Source organism: Acanthaster planci, linkage group LG10 (assembly GCF_054643075.1).
Source record: "Acanthaster planci isolate LZ-2023a linkage group LG10, COTS_SCS, whole genome shotgun sequence".
Taxonomy (NCBI): domain Eukaryota; kingdom Metazoa; phylum Echinodermata; class Asteroidea; order Valvatida; family Acanthasteridae; genus Acanthaster; species Acanthaster planci.
The window spans coordinates 5,667,293-5,682,995 of NC_141786.1; the positions used below are offsets into that span (position 1 = coordinate 5,667,293).

Consider the following 15,703-nt stretch of genomic DNA (forward strand, 5'->3'; position numbering starts at 1 on the left):
ATTGCATAGCGAGGCTGGGGCCAAAGCCAAGGCAGCCTCGAGACTTCTAACACTGCTTGTCATGAAGAGCGACACGAGGACAGATGCTCCTAAGAGGAATCCAAAGACTGTAATCGGGTTGCAGGTACTAAACAAGAGCCCAATGACCTGGCTAATAGATGTCAATGGGATTTTAATTAGAAATGCAAAAAGCACGTCTTCTTTTGGATGAGGAAAATATAGAAGATTATATGCCAAGAGTTTGAAAGACGCCCTGAGTACAAAGCTCTACTGTAAATCATGTAGCACTTACATATACATCTTGGGGCACTTTCCTGTACTTGAGCTTGCATATTTAACGCACCTCAGACATTTTGAAAGCCATTTAAGCGTACTTAATTTATAGTAAATTGGACTTTACTAAATCGTATTCATGCACCTGCAAAACTGTCAATTGCAGTAATACATAGTCGCTAACAATCCACCAATCATCCGTAGGCCTATGTCTGTTGTGAATTGCTCTTGACGCATTGACTTTGAGGAGTCCTGTCCTCAGCAACCACATGACACTGCACACCCATCTTGAAGACTTGTCTTTGTTTAAGTATACAAAGCGTACCAAACAACGCGGCAAAGTTTCTTTTGAATTCTGACTCCTTTGTGAACACACCTGGCTTATTGATTACAAGTATTTCATAGGAGAAATCGAGAATGAATACGAATTATGCTGGAATTTCAACTGAAACTGGGCTCCTATATGCCCCTTTGTCTCGTTGTTTAAAAGGAATTATTGGTTCAGCTATTCATAGCTGTGTGTGAATAAGTAAAATATCATTGAAAAGAGGAAACCTGGGGCTTTAAGGTGCTACTAGGCAGTTGGCGTAAAAATAACACCATCTCAAAAAAGACATTTTGTTTCCTTTTGAATACGCTCTGCATGTTACCTAATAGCCTGGATTGTTTCAAGATTACATGCAGTTGTAATCACTGCACGTTAGGCAAGCAGTATCAGTGACTGCATTCAAAGGTACCTAGAGTAATTCAGCTTTCCATTTTGTGTATCATAAAATATGTATTGGCCTTGGATACACAGACGCGGATGGTAAATTCAAGGACGGTCGAACACAATCCATTGACAAACAATGGATCCAGCCGCCGTGAATCGTCCGTAGGCCGACTATACAGCATTTGTAAGCGTGACCTCGAACTGACTTTGCACTGCATGTGCGGGTATTAAGCTAACAGGAGTTGGTGGCACTTGTATCACTGTGCACTGTACCATGTATTTGCACTTGGAGAACTCAGTGGTGGTACTGAAGCAAGTACATCTACCCAGAGCTTTGTGTGCCCATAGAGAGTTTGCAGGTCAACGGTTGTGTTTCATAGGCTATACACAAAAGATTTTTCCCTGCAGAACAAAACAAAGGCCCTGCAAGATGGCTGCTACGCAGAGCCACTACCCCCCCGCAGATATTCGGTCACTTTTAAACCATTTTCACTGGCCTAATATTACTTTTGCTTCTGAGTACCCAGTTTACTTTTAATCCTGCACCGCGTTTGCAACACGCATCTCCATCATTAGTGTTACGTAAATGGTCCATGATGGTGCGCTTTCTGGAGGGAGTAATTTTCACTCTGCGCGAATCTTTCAGTATAGAATCGGTACAGTTGGTTGAAAATCGCCAAATATTGGTTAGACTTCTAAAGTTGGGTAACCTTTTTTGATAGATGGTTAGTTAAATTAAATTATGTTGATGCGTTTGGTAAAATATATATTGTGGGAAATACAACACGGGTCTATCAACTGTTGGTTGAAAGGGACAATTATCATAGCCACCCCTGTATGGGAAAACGTTTCCGCCCTTTTTTGAATTGGGCAGAATTTTGTTTGGCCCAACTAAGGTCACATGGTATCGAGACCAAGCTATGATTGGTTTGCCGAACTTTGATGGAAAATTTATTGTACACAATTCGGCCTTTCGTGCGCGGGCTGTCCAGCAGAAAGGCACGATGGCTGACACAGTCTCCTCCAAACTTGTGGAATGGGGATTTCCAGATCTGTTACAGATTTTCAAGGTAGGAACATGTTTTTTGTTGGTGTGAGAGGGTGTGAGAGGATTGTCAGAGGGCGTTATGGTAAAATATTGCAGAAACTTCCGTGAAGTGCCAACATGGCTAACTTTAAAGAGACGATAGGCCCTAGGCCAATCATGCCTGTGCGATGTATGCATGACGTACATTTACGCACGTCATGACATAGGCCTAGTGCATGAGTACTGTACATAGTACATGACAGGGCCTAGGCCTATACCCATGCTTTACGCGTGCAATAGAGCCTAACGTTAGGCCTAGGCATGTTTATGGAGGCCTAGGCCTACGTACATGTACGTTACGTCACGCGCTTAGGTTAATTATCACTCACAAACAGGCATTGTATTTCTGACTCGCGCTAGGCCTACGGCTAAACCAAGGCTTATATAATTTTGGCTCCCAACTCTTGTGCTGCCGACCCTGTCGCTGCTCTAGTGTAACTTAACGCCAAGCAAGGCCATCCCTATCATGGCCTAACCATCTGAACTTACTGGTGTAGGCCTAGGGGCTAACGTTACTTCTAGAATTTGAAGGAATCCTCCATTTTCCTTCTAACTGTAGTGTAACTGTTGGCCAGTCTTACGTTTTAGGGTGTCGTCAATCAATACATTTCTTGTGCTTTTGATTGACCGTTAGTTGACCCAGGAATTCCATTTTCAAAGACGACCCCCTCCCGTGACAGCCTAAATAGTCCAGCCTCATTCGATCTTAGTTGACCCCCAGCTGACCTCAGTTGATCCCGTCATCACGTGACAAGTTACGACGAAACTGGAAGCTGGTGAGTAAAGCCCTGATTTGTACAGCAAAACGTTGACCTGGTATCTAGAAATTGCACAAGTCACCTTTTTTTCTAGGGGGGGTCGTCGTTGAAATATGGAATCTTAAGGACAACTAATTCGTCTTTCAAGAGCATAAAAATCGTATTGATTTGCATGCCACCTTCTAGTTGTGTGTGGGTGATCATAGCAGCGACGTGGCACCGACTGACAGAGTACAGGCCTGAATTATTAGGCTGTGCAGCTTAAAATCTTAATACAGACCTTCCTTGGGACAGATTTGCATAAACTACATTCACTCATTCCCCTATGTAATGACTTACAAGCACTTAGATAATAATTACGTGCCATCAAAGTCAATTTGAACAGTGAGAAAATAAGGGTGTTCTTAGCAATCACTAAGAAAGTCTCCTAGGGTTTTGGAGGCCGGGGGGTGGACGCACGTGGCGGGCGCTTGAAGCGTGCGTAACCTGACTGGAATATGGTACGATGCATAACAACTGAAAATAAATGGCTTGATCCCTACGAGAAATCAATCATTTTGTCACAGCCTCACTTTACAATCACAAACGTGAAACTGCTTCTCTGCAAATAAAGCTAAGAAAATGTGAAGTTTAGTGCGACAGGATATTAATTGGGGGGTGGGCTACAAGTGTTGAGGTAACCACGTTACCGGATAACAATGCCCAAAGCCAAGCCTCAGATGGAACAAGGGGCGGCTCAAGGGCACAGCCTCGGCGTGGTGGGGCAGTCGAGCCGGGTCGTCGAGGACGCGGAGGCAAGCCGAATCGTCGTAGCCGCACCAGTATACCTACGCGTAAGCCTACTGCAAGTTCAAGTTTGCCGCCGGCAGCCTCTTCCCAGGTGCCTTTGTCGAATACCCCATTGCTGCCGTCCGCACCGGCGAGCTCCAAAGTGTTTCAGCAGCCCTCCATCCCTTGGGCAACAGATCCTTCTGGGCCCCCACTGATAGCGCCAGGGGACACCGCTGTCTCGGATCCCACCCGGTTTAAGACGGTAACTCCCAGTCACCTGTGTTGGCTGTAGCTTCTGAAGACAGCGCAGCACAGATTGACGCTTCACCTCTTCCAGCGGTGTCGGCGTTGGTTTCCCCGGGCTCCATCCCGTCCGTGGCCACCCCTTGTGAATCTGAAAGTTGCAGTGAGTACAACAGCGTTGGTGAACACTTAGCCTTAGAGCAGCTTCCCCAGATAGGCGGTGATCTTCCTTTGGGATTGCACGTCCCACAGTCCTTGAAGGAGAAGATCTGGAACAGTGCATACATTTCTTCCTTGTGTACCGATACGGCCACTTCAGTCGTTGATAATAGCTCGATGGAATCCTATTTCCCTTGATGGGGATAAGTTACCAGTTAATAAGAAACCGGGGTCGAAGAGCAAGAAAAATGATAACGTTTGGTGCTGGCGATCGGCGTTTCATACAGTTATGGCGATTTACGTTGCTAAACATCCTTCTCGAGCGGGCGAATTGCTTAAATACTCGGAAATTGTTCGTACCGCGTCCATACAGTTCCCGGGACAGGGATGGAAGACTTATGACGAGCAGGTCAGAATGAAACAAGCGACAAACCTGACACGCTCTTGGGGTAACGTAGATGTCGAGCTGTGGCTTACGGTTGTAGCAGTCTCAATATTGGGGCCTGTCAGCGCAGCCTCTCGCCCTGGGTCCGCACACAGTGGGCAAAAATAATACCGGAAGTCGCTCGGGCGTCTTGTTGTGTGTTTTGCGTTCAACGTCCGGCTGGGTTGCGCGGTTGAGTGGTGCAGGTATACCCGCGCGTTTACCAAGTGCTTGCGCGTCAGCCATGGTGTGACAACTTGTAAGATGGCTGGCTTGGCTCGCTAGGTGAATAATAGTGCCGCCCCGCGCAGTGACTGCACGGCGCAACAGCCGACTACTCAGCGCCCGCGAGTCAAGCAAAGCACAGTTACGTGCCCCCCAGTGTCTGAAACTCCTCTTGTCCGTGCTAGTTCTGCAGCTCGTACTTTTCGTGCTTCCCATACTACATAAGTTATCCGTATTACACGATTGGCTGTTGGGTTATCCTGCGGCACAGGATGCTAAGCTTTCATTTGATGTTTTTGTTACCGGTTTATCGTTACAATTTACGGGTCCTCGCGTCCCGCGGGATGCTCCATCTCTGCGTCGTGCCATCCTCAGGTTGTTTGTGACAAAATAAACCGTGAAATAGAGTTGGGTCGCTTTCCCGACCCATTTCAGGCCAGTCCATTTCCAAATTTGCAGTTATCCCGGATTGGCCTTTGTCTTAAGAGCCAGCTGGGCTCATTCCGGCTCTTTAACCATCTTTCCTATCCTGAGGGCGAATCAATAAATGACTTTATTGATAAGGATCAATGTTCTGTGCGTTATGCATCCTTTGATAGAGCAGTTCAGATTGTTCAACATGAGGGTCGCAGTGCCTTTATAGCCAAATCTGAGGTTAAATCAGCCTTCCTTCTCCTCCCGGTTTGTCCTTCGGATTATGGATTGCTGGTTTTTCATTTAAAGGGGACATTTATTACGACAAGCGCATGCCCGTGGGCTGCTCCATCTCTTGCTCTTTGTTTGAAAAAAAAAATAGCTCGTTCTTGGAGCTCTACATCAAGGGGCACACACGTTCAAACTTGATTACTCATTATCTAGAAGATTTTTGTTTGCGGCTCCTGATCAGTCGTCTTGTTCTCAATTGCTCTCCACGTTTCAAACGTGTTGTGCTGAAGCCGGTGTTTCACTTGCGGATGAAAAAGCGAGGGGGACGCAACTTCTCACGTATTTGGGTACCTCAAAAGCAACTGACCATTTGTCGACAAAGGTGATCCAAATGTGTTCGCGCCATGTTTTTTCCAACTTTGGGATCGGTCCTACCGATACGTGCTTTTGGCAACCGTAAACATCTTACTGGTACTTTAAAAATGAATTAGATATGTTCTTGTTTAACAGCCTAAAAACATCGAATTTCTTTAAAAACCGAACCCTGTCCTCAAATGGCATCCAGCTAGCGTAACGTTGAGGAATTCAATCCTTACAGATCGTCTTTTCGATATCGCTAAAGGGTACAACCCTGAAAATTTAGCATCAGCGTGTGGTTAAGCAAAGAACATTGATATGATTAAAAATATTTTGGAACATTTCTGGAAGTCACGGTCCTGATGCATAGTTATGCAATCTAGAACCTAGAGGACGAAAAACATAGGGTGAAAAACCATGTAAATTGTATGACAGTAGAATAACCTTATTATGCAAAAAATGTTTTCAGGTGCTGCACGATGAATATTGTGAGAAATGTCTATATCTCTTTGTTACTGCAACCCCAGTCTCACTTTGTTTCAGCATTACAAATTAGAGATTCACTGTTCATCTGGCAGAGTTAGCAACAAATCACTTTTTAAAAAATCTAAGCCAAGTAAAACATCATTGGGTCCAGTGATCACAGATCATGTGAAATCAATCCATGAGTTAATTTGGTCTAAAAAGCCAAAAAAAATCACTATACCAAGTCGCACGATGTGTGATTTCAGGCCAGTCAAGTCAAGTGAAGTCAAGTCAAGTCAAGTGATTTAGACATGGCCTTTGGCAGAAAAGACTGAAGTAGAAATTGCAAGCCGTTCGAAGTATTATTACAGTGAAAGTTGACAGGCCTAATTTAAACCTAAATTGGACTCGAACGAGTAGTTTTCTGCTTTGTGTGGATAATAAGTCAAAAAGTTCAAGTCCAAGTCGAATCACAAGTCAAAACCTGATAGTTACAAGTCAAGTCAAGAGTCACAAAATAGCTAATCATATCCGACTCGAGTCCAGTCAAGTCTGCAGCTCTGTCATTTGGCAGTATACGAGCACACACACATTGCTCATGGAAATGCAATCTATTGTTTAAAGTATCGACGAAACACGAGTCTCACCGTTCTAATAAAAATGCAGGACTTGTGGGCAATAAAATCAGTGGTAAATGTGATGAAGTTGACTTCATTAGCATAATACATAAGAGAGTATAGCTAGCCATTTCCAGTAGTCATTAGCCTGTCATGGCCGGTCTTAAACGAGGGATAAAGCTCCAGCTTGCGGTGGCACGAGATGGACAAGTGGTCGTAAAAAATGGACCTACAGGGTGTCCACATAAGAAATATACCGAGATACAAATTACTGTAATAGCAAAACTACTTTATATGTGGGAAATAGAAATATATCTCTAGAAAGGGCAGAATTCCCTCTTTGCAATGGTATACAGCTTGTGATGCTATTGGTACAGATGAGTGGACAAACTAGACCGATGCTAAGGGTATATTGAAATCAGCAGTGACAAGTTTGCATATGTGAATAACAAGGTTAGACCATGCTAGTGTGCAGAATACCAAATGCCTTTGCTTTAAGAACGCATTCTTGAAAACAAGGAATGTACCTAAATCAATGTTATCTGCTTTGTTTTCGCTACTTACCTCATCAGTTTAATGTGCTAATTCCTCCACATGGCTACCATTTCTGCTAATGCACATCTGACATCCTCGTAACACGTCCCTTACTGCTCGTCTGATCATTTCATGGTTTTGACGGAGATTATTGACTTCTTGCACGTTAACTCCTGAACATTAGCAGAGGGTGTAGTGAAAATTTGGTTCTGCAGGTAACACCATAAAAAGAAGACGCCTTCTCCCCACATGCTGACTTTTGTTATCAATATGCATCTTCTCACAGTTCTCAACGCAAAGGCATATGGTACTCTAAACACTTGCATGGTCTAGCCTTGTATATATGCACTGTGACAATTTTGCGTATTAGAGGGCTTCAGTTCCCTAAAACAGCAGCCAGTTGCAGCCAAGGTACAATCAAATGTACCAAGCGACAAGCTTTTTTTGCTTAGCATCGGTTCCGATTAGTTATAGTGCTGGGTATGTCAACCGCACCCCGTCATACCTGTTTTCCATACAAAGTGTGGACATTCCTTTGTTCTCCGGTGGTTAAGGAAACTTGAGGAAAATGCTCCTTTTTCTCCACTAGGATAACTCCTTCGAGCTGGATCTTTGATGATGATTTCCTGGACTGCCACGGATAACCTTGACCCCAAAATACCCCAGAAACTATTTTTTCAGGGAGAGGGAAACATGTGTGGACGTGTGCGAGTCCACACAACACCATCATACCCTACATAACGAGGATTTCTTTTGTGCAAAAGTCTACACTACGTATGCCACGCCTGCACACAGCACACTAACGTTCATACGTGTACACCCAGTCTAGCTCGTGTGTATGAGTGTTTTAAATATTTACATGGCAGGATTACGACGGTAGCTTGATTTTGTTGACGCCATCAGACAATTCCTACATTGGCCTGGCTAAGCGCGATCTTCGATAGCTAGTCAACCATTGGTTGATTTTACCTTGTACCCAAAGTACATTTTGTGCGCTGATTACCAAGTAAAATCGACCTGTTTATGTGTCGATAATAGTCGATGATAAAACTTGGCCCTGTATCTAAATACTAGGCGTCACACTATGAACTGCACATGAGCGATTTCGAGGGTAATTTGCATGCGTAAAAAGGGTATGAGAATTTGCGCTACGCAACAGTTATTTCATTTTAAATTAAGCAATATACGTTCACAAGAAGTGCATGGAGTATATGTGAACCTTTGGCGGATATCAGGGGTGTGGTTGGGGAGATGTGCCTCTCAACTTTTTTTACATCGGGGATTACCAATACCACGCCCCCATTAAGTATCTTACTGTGCACATCCTTTCCTTAAGCGAGTAAACACTAATGCTTAGCGTTGCGTTTCCGTCAAAGTCGCTCATGGGGTGAACGCAACGCACAAGTGTGTCATGTTAAACATCGTGACTACGCAGTAGAAGATTACTGGTAATTCTTTTCAGAAGTACCTTAAACCACGGCCATCCAGTAGAAGAGTCACTGTGACTTGTCTCAAACAATGAATATTCCAAATTGCAGACTCGTGGCAGTTTTATAACGATTCCATGCATGCTGCCGAACCGTATATTAAATTAAGTGTGGCCAAACGAATGTAAAATGTGACGTACTTGGCCATTTAGAACTCGTGTAAAAATTTCAATTGTTGCCTTGGTAAACATGCTGCGTCATATTGACAGCAACTCTCTACGTCCAGTTTGTAAGAATTGCAGCCTACCAGTTTTTAATTTGTCTCTAATGTCGTGCAAGTTGATGCTATGAAGGAGTTTCTGGTGAGGTACACCGCCGGAAAATCCTGCACGGCTGCATTGGTAGTGAAACCATTGTTACGATGGAGGCACGGTAATTGGAGGTCAGTAAAGCACGAGTCTTTCATGAACGCCTTCTACGATAGGCATGCTGATTTTGATTAGAATTTGATGCTGGTCCAGACGCTTCACCAACGCTTCACCTTTCACTATGCTCATGTGGATTGCAACACATTGACGCCAGGTACACTGATCTGCAATTTACTGGATTATAGTGGCTTTGGTCCAATATGCCGGCAGCTGCGCACTAAGATTGTTTGAAAACATGCGCAGGAGTTAGAGGCAATTCCACCTGGAGTGTTCTGTTTATTATCTTGTCCGATCGAGCTCCTTTGGAGACATGCATTGAATTTTAGAAAACCTCCCACAAACGTTTATACCGGGCAAATATGGAGGCAGCGACGCCTCCTGTCTGGTAAAGATGCTAATGAATTGATTTGTTAAAGCCTTGGCTTTCTCCTTGTCCCTGAGGACCGGTACTGGGTAATTTGGCAAATATGGAGGCAGCGACGCCTCCTGTCTGGTAAAGATGCTAATGAATTGATTTGTTAAAGCCTTGGCTTTCTCCTTGTCCCTGAGGACCGGTACTGGGTAATTTGGCAAATATGGGAGCAGCAACGACTCCTCTCTGGTAAAGATGCTAATGAATTGATTTGTCAATGCCTTGACGTTCTCCTTGACCCTGAGGACCGGTGCTGGACACCGGAATTATTTCTACCCAGAACATCAACTGCCAGAACTTCTTCGGGTTGTCAGAAGATGCCACAGCATCCACATGAACACGATGGAGTCCAGTCCAGTATATCTGCCTATAGCTTGAAACCAATCACACTGATTGCAAGATTAGCGCAAACCAAAAGAACCTTTTCTCCCTGGTGAGCGGCAAAATATGAGTTTACAACCATCATGGCCTGATTTTCCTTGCAGTACTTTAACAAAGTTGTTCAATCCATTCCTGAATGAAGTCCAGTTTAATTCAACAGTTATGTTGGTCTTTTCCTCTAAAAGGAGTATTCATTTAACACCGTTGGCTGCATCTGCACCATAATCCACTTTATCCAATCTCTTCTACTTCAAGAAACTGTGCAGCGGTTTCGAAGTGTGAACAGCTTTGATGGGAATCTCAGCTAGAGGACTATTTACCATATCAAACAAGTGCCCCCAGTTTGTGAAAGAAATACACTCGTGGAAGAAGTGCGTAAATGAGTGTGACACGAACCTTTAGGGATTGGTTTTGCCCCAAACCGACATTTATTCATTACACTGTGTACTTGGTGTAATCCCAGAGGTGAAAAAATGGAATTAAAATGGTGTTCGTTAAATTGCAGAGTACGGTAAAAGCAACCAAATCGAAATGTTCACTTGTTTTTTCTTGAAACACGCCTAAACCAGCTCCTCAAACGATAGAATGTTTACTTTTCTCTCCTTCTCTAACCTATAAATCACATACTTATTTTTAGTCCAACTCAATCTTCAAGCCCAAAAGCCTTCTCCGTCTCATACACCTATCTAGCTGCACACACAATGATGGCCACCGTCAACATGATTTAGCTGTGGCAGCAAAAGACATTGCAATGGAAAATTCTGCTGCGTCCCTTCTGGCTCCTGGTCTCCAGACCGACCACCTTTTTAAAACTCGAGACTGCGCTCCGGGGGCTTGGGTTCTTAGCAAAGCGACGCGGTACAGCCGCGAGTTTTAGAGACTGGGGTGGGCCCCAAAGCAACGTCTCCAGTTTAGGAGAGAAAGAATGAGTTTTTAGGGTCGCGTAGGAAAACAAAAATTCAATATGACACAGAACCGGCTATTTCCTACTACTTCTTTAGCTTATATAATGACTATGTTTACACAATTGCAATTTTCTTATTTTATACAAGAGTTACAAAAGAATAAAACAAAATACAATTTTAAAAGAACACTTATTAAATAATCCGCAATCCGCAGTCCGCAACCTATTACCTGTTTCCGCACGTGTACAAACTTTACTGTCCCATAATTAAATATTCCCTAATCTGATCTGAACGAAACTTTGCATGTTTTCAATTTAGACCCTAATCGATCATCTCTCAAAATTTGGACGTTAAAATTCGACCTCCTTCTGGTAGATGGGGCATTAGGGAGACGTCTTCCTAATGACCGATGTCTCTCTAAGGCCAGAAAACTTACCACAAAATCTCTCCCTAATGACCCATTTATAAGAATTAAAATTGGTTAACATACTCATTAAAAAGGAGGGTTTTCAGACGCCTTTTAAAACCATCATACGATTGAAACTGATACACTGAAACCGGCAGGTTATTCCATAATCGAGGTGCGCAAAATGAAGAAGCCTGATCGCTATAGAAACTGGCAACTCTCTCCACTGGTTGGTAGAGCTGAGTTTTGCCGGCTGACATTGAGCGTGACTCTCGATTAGTTACTCTAATGTTAAGGACATCTTTAAGGTACACTAGAGCTTTACTATTCAAAATTTAAAAACCAAGCACAAAAGTGTAAATTTACACCTCTGCTTTATTGGCAACCAATGTAAAGCTCGCAAAACAGATGTAATATGATCATTCTTTTTTGAGTTATATGTTGTCACTTTGCGCCCATCATGGCGGTCGTTTTCAATGGTACAGGCAGGCTGATACATCGACGTCTTCTGGGTCGTTGGCAGCTTTCTCCACGTGTTTGTCAGCAGCAATCTGGATGAGTTCGGCTGTCTCAGCCTTGCCCGTCTCCTGGACCATCCTGGTGAAGGCACCGTCCTCCTTCTGGAGAAGAATGTAAGGCTCTTCAAACTCGATCAGTCGCCCTGCGTCAAGTACCTGCAAAGGGACAAGGTTCAGAGATGAACCATTTTGTTTATTTCAAAAAGACCATGTCATTCGAAAACAAAGCACGTGAGTTGTATCTCCACCCTGACAGGGCAGACTTTCCAGATCGGATAGGACTACTCAATACGAAATTTCAACCAAGCTAACTGTCACTCTCTACTTACGGCTCTGGTCGTCAATTCAGTCACTTAGTTATTTAAACACAATGTAGGGTTTTTTTGGCAAAGATGTGGACTCAAAATCGTGTATCTATGGGAAGTGTCTAAGAATGTTCCTAACGAGGATTACATTTACAACACAAGAAACCTCTTACCATGACCTTGTCAGAGTCCATGATGGTGTTGAGGCGATGAGCTATGGTCAGGACCGTGCAGTGTTTGAACCTCTGTCGGATAGTAGCCTGGATCAACCTGTCAGTTCTGTATTTGAGCATGCAAAAAAGAGGAAATAAGAGTCTAGGTATCTAGATTAAACATTACCAAAGGATTATATTGAGAATAAATCGACTGTTGCAGAAAACAAAATGTTGGCAGTTTCTTTCTTGAGGACTGGATAACTCCACGCATGACATGGACTGTATAACGACAATAGTAATGAACCAGTTCGATATTTTGAAACGGTAAGGTCATTCGAGAACAAAGGACACGACATTACTCCTGTCGGATACTACTCTACCTCACTACCTCACTCATGCGTATGTTCCTTCATGACCTATACGATACGCTTCACCTCAAGCTTTGCCACAGCATAAGAAACAAACACCCTGACCTGACGTCCACGTTGGCCGTGGCTTCGTCCACTATCAGGATCTTGTTCTGACGTAGGATGGCCCTGGCCAGGCACAGCAGCTGTCTCTGACCCACGCTTAAGTTGGTGCCTCCCTCTGTCAGGACTGCCTCTAGCTTGTCAGGAAGCTCTTCCACTGCTGGCTTCAACTCCACCTATTTGTGATTGTTGTGATATATCAGGAAATGGGCTGTTTGGATTGATTTGGCATTACCTTCAAGTGAAAGTGTATACAGGCATTGTTGAGTGTCGATGAACACCGAGTGAGAGTTGTTGATCAGGACATTCAAGTTTTTTGATGATTAAGATTCGGAGAGTTTCCTTGTTTCCAATCACCACTCATAAATGATGCTCGGGGGAAAATTAATTTGACAATTATGCCAAGTATCTGGTGGTGCTAGTAACAGTACGCATGCACAGACACAATACCTGCGCAAGTTCGCACTCTTGGTACAACTTTTGGATCGTACTCAAAGGCAAATTCTCCATGATAAAATGCAATCATATTGACCAGGAGCTAACATTATCAAATTCATTAAACTTTACGCACCTCTTCAATAGCTCTCCATAAATCCCAATCAGCGTGCTCACCAAATGGATCGAGGTTTTTCCTTAGTGTTCCACTGAACAGAAGTGGGTCCTAGAGATATGAATAATTAACAGGTGAAAGGCTTTCAAACGTTTTCATAGAGTGAAAGGATATTATGTACACGGATGATCTCATTTCTCTCCGGAAGGTTCAATACTGCGCATCACAATAGTTTGTCGAAAAAACTAGGAAAAGTTAATCCACTCCTCTCTTGTGCTAACAAGTTAATACTGAAAGAAACTACCGCACAATGATATTTACAAATGGGAATAACCACCAACGTAGAGCTGGATAGTTCAGTTTGTAGAGCACTGGTACGGTATTCCAGAGGTCGCAGGTTCAAATCCAACTCCTGTCAATTTCTTTGTTCATATTTACAGGGTGTCTCAGAAAAAAACTAAACCCTGAGGAAAGGGGTTAATATGCCCAAATCATGAAATATGATTATAATGTATAAGGATCTCCGAAAAGTAGAAGCAGTATTCTTTCTAATGATACCTTGATGGTATCCCTCCTGTCATGCATGACTGAACACCATTGTCTTGAAAATGGGGCATATGAACTCATATCTCATAGTTTAGGCATATTAATTCCTTTCCTCAGGATTTGGGTTTTTTTTCTGGGACACCCTGAATGATAAGTTTAGCATTGAATAGATTTGGTTTGGCCTGGAGACGTTGGTGCTGGTGATTAAGGGGTATACATTTTTCTCCTCCTGTGTATCTTCCAAAATGGCTCAGTCCACATCCTCAACATCCTCAGAAGATGAGAGGGTCTGAGGTGCATCTAAGAAGATCGGTGTTTCAAGAGTTGAGAGGTTTTTGAGCAAATTTTAGTAATACTTATGTTTATTTGCCAGTTATTTTTTTTACCTGTGGTATGAAGGAGACCTTCTTTCGGAGGTCGTGCAGCCCTATCGGGGCCGTGTTGACACCGTCTATCATGATGGTACCCGTGGGTTCGGCCAGTCGCATTAACACTGTCATCAGGGAGCTCTTACCCGCCCCTGTCCTGCCCACGATGCCCACCTAAAAGTCACAGCGACGATCTATCCGTTACTTACAAAAAAAAGTAGTCTCAGTTACCCTATCAACCTCGGATCGATTTCTACTACGGTGTAGCTTGATACAAGTTGCATTATATGAAACAATGTTTCTGAATAGGTGAAACGCCCATCACATGCTGATAGAAAACTTGCATAGTATAGGCACTGTAGTCTTTTTCAGCCCCTCTGTGGCCAAAAAACCAGACTAATTGAACAGTTTAAAAGATAACTGTTTTCCTAGCACGTGCAAATCGAATCGACGAAGCATATTCGTATGAGATTTTTAAAATGTGATGCGTGGTAATACTGCGCACACACCACTTTGAAAATTTTACACATAGTTGGAATGTGTTCCCGATCTCTCTATCTGTCCCTGATACAGTCTGGCTTAAACCATAAAACCTCAATATTCCCATCTCAACTACCTTCCTCTTACGGGGTCGAATTTTCTTGGACATTGGATGGGTTGATTCCATTGAACATTGCCATCATGACATCGGACTCAGTCATCCTGACCGTACCTTTTCTCTTGGCTTGATGGAGCAGCTGATATTTTGCAGCACTTGTGGCCCGTCAGGAGTATATCTCAAGGAAGTATCATGGAGCGTAATGCCTCCATCTTGCGGCCAGTCAGGAGGCGGTTTAAGGTCAGTCTCCAACGGAGCTTCGGGCTTGATATCAATATATTGACACACTCGCTCCACAGATGTCATCTGAATAAACATAAATAGACCGCAGTGTTACCATTAACTCTCTTGAAGCATGACGGACACAATAGGATGGCGCTACTGACGTGAATAAGTCTACAGTAAACAACAGAAATTTCAGACGAGTACGGACCAACACTCTCCTTGTGTCCACCATATCTCAAGCAGGCTAATGAGCAATTACTTTGGAGTTGACGTGTACTTATGCACATACAACATCCCTAAAGTGATAGTTACCCTAAACTTGTTTAAATAATAATAAGTACACTTACTTGATTTTCTAACTCTGCACTCCGCCGAACCGCCCATTGAAGCACCCCCAGTAGGCTGATGGCGTACGTCAACGACAGGCCGACAGTGCCTGAGTTCAGATTAAGTACTATATGCAAACAGAATCTTATCAATTGGATGGAGATTTATGTAATACTTAACGAACAAAATTGGCCTGAATCAAAGAATTCACAAACACAAATGTTAATGTGCGCTAGTAATCCCGCAAGCAATCTGTTTGTCAATGAATTTGTTATGAATTGTGGCCCCAAAGATAAGATGCAAATGTAAGGAAGGCCATCTAAATTAATGTCCAAGTTTGCAGTTAAAATGTCAACAACAAGGTACATACATTCATCTTTATACTCTCTCTCTCTCTCTCTCTATATATATA

At 43.3% G+C, this 15,703-nt stretch overlaps 2 protein-coding genes across 3 annotated transcripts in view; both read right to left on the reverse strand.

Annotated features, from left to right (window-relative positions):
- LOC110980571 (monocarboxylate transporter 12-like) overlaps window positions 1-8,089 on the reverse strand; it is a 29,272-nt gene extending 21,183 nt beyond the window's left edge. Inside the window, exon 1 of the mRNA XM_022237390.2 lies at window positions 7,776-8,089. The gene's annotated coding sequence lies outside the window, so the exon portion shown is untranslated. The remainder of the gene's footprint in view (window positions 1-7,775) is intronic.
- Window positions 8,090-10,323: 2,234 nt separating this feature from the next.
- The window catches only part of LOC110980569 (ATP-binding cassette sub-family C member 4-like), a 33,218-nt gene continuing 27,838 nt past the window's right edge, over window positions 10,324-15,703 (reverse strand). For both annotated transcript variants that reach the window (XM_022237385.2, XM_087142642.1), the window contains 7 exons: window positions 15,312-15,418; window positions 14,854-15,045; window positions 14,160-14,315; window positions 13,249-13,338; window positions 12,681-12,853; window positions 12,226-12,331; window positions 10,324-11,903 (listed from right to left, as the gene is read on the reverse strand). In XM_022237385.2, the coding sequence (XP_022093077.2) occupies window positions 11,703-11,903; window positions 12,226-12,331; window positions 12,681-12,853; window positions 13,249-13,338; window positions 14,160-14,315; window positions 14,854-15,045; window positions 15,312-15,418 (1,025 nt within the window). In that variant the 3' untranslated portion in view covers window positions 10,324-11,702. The remainder of the gene's footprint in view (window positions 11,904-12,225; window positions 12,332-12,680; window positions 12,854-13,248; window positions 13,339-14,159; window positions 14,316-14,853; window positions 15,046-15,311; window positions 15,419-15,703) is intronic.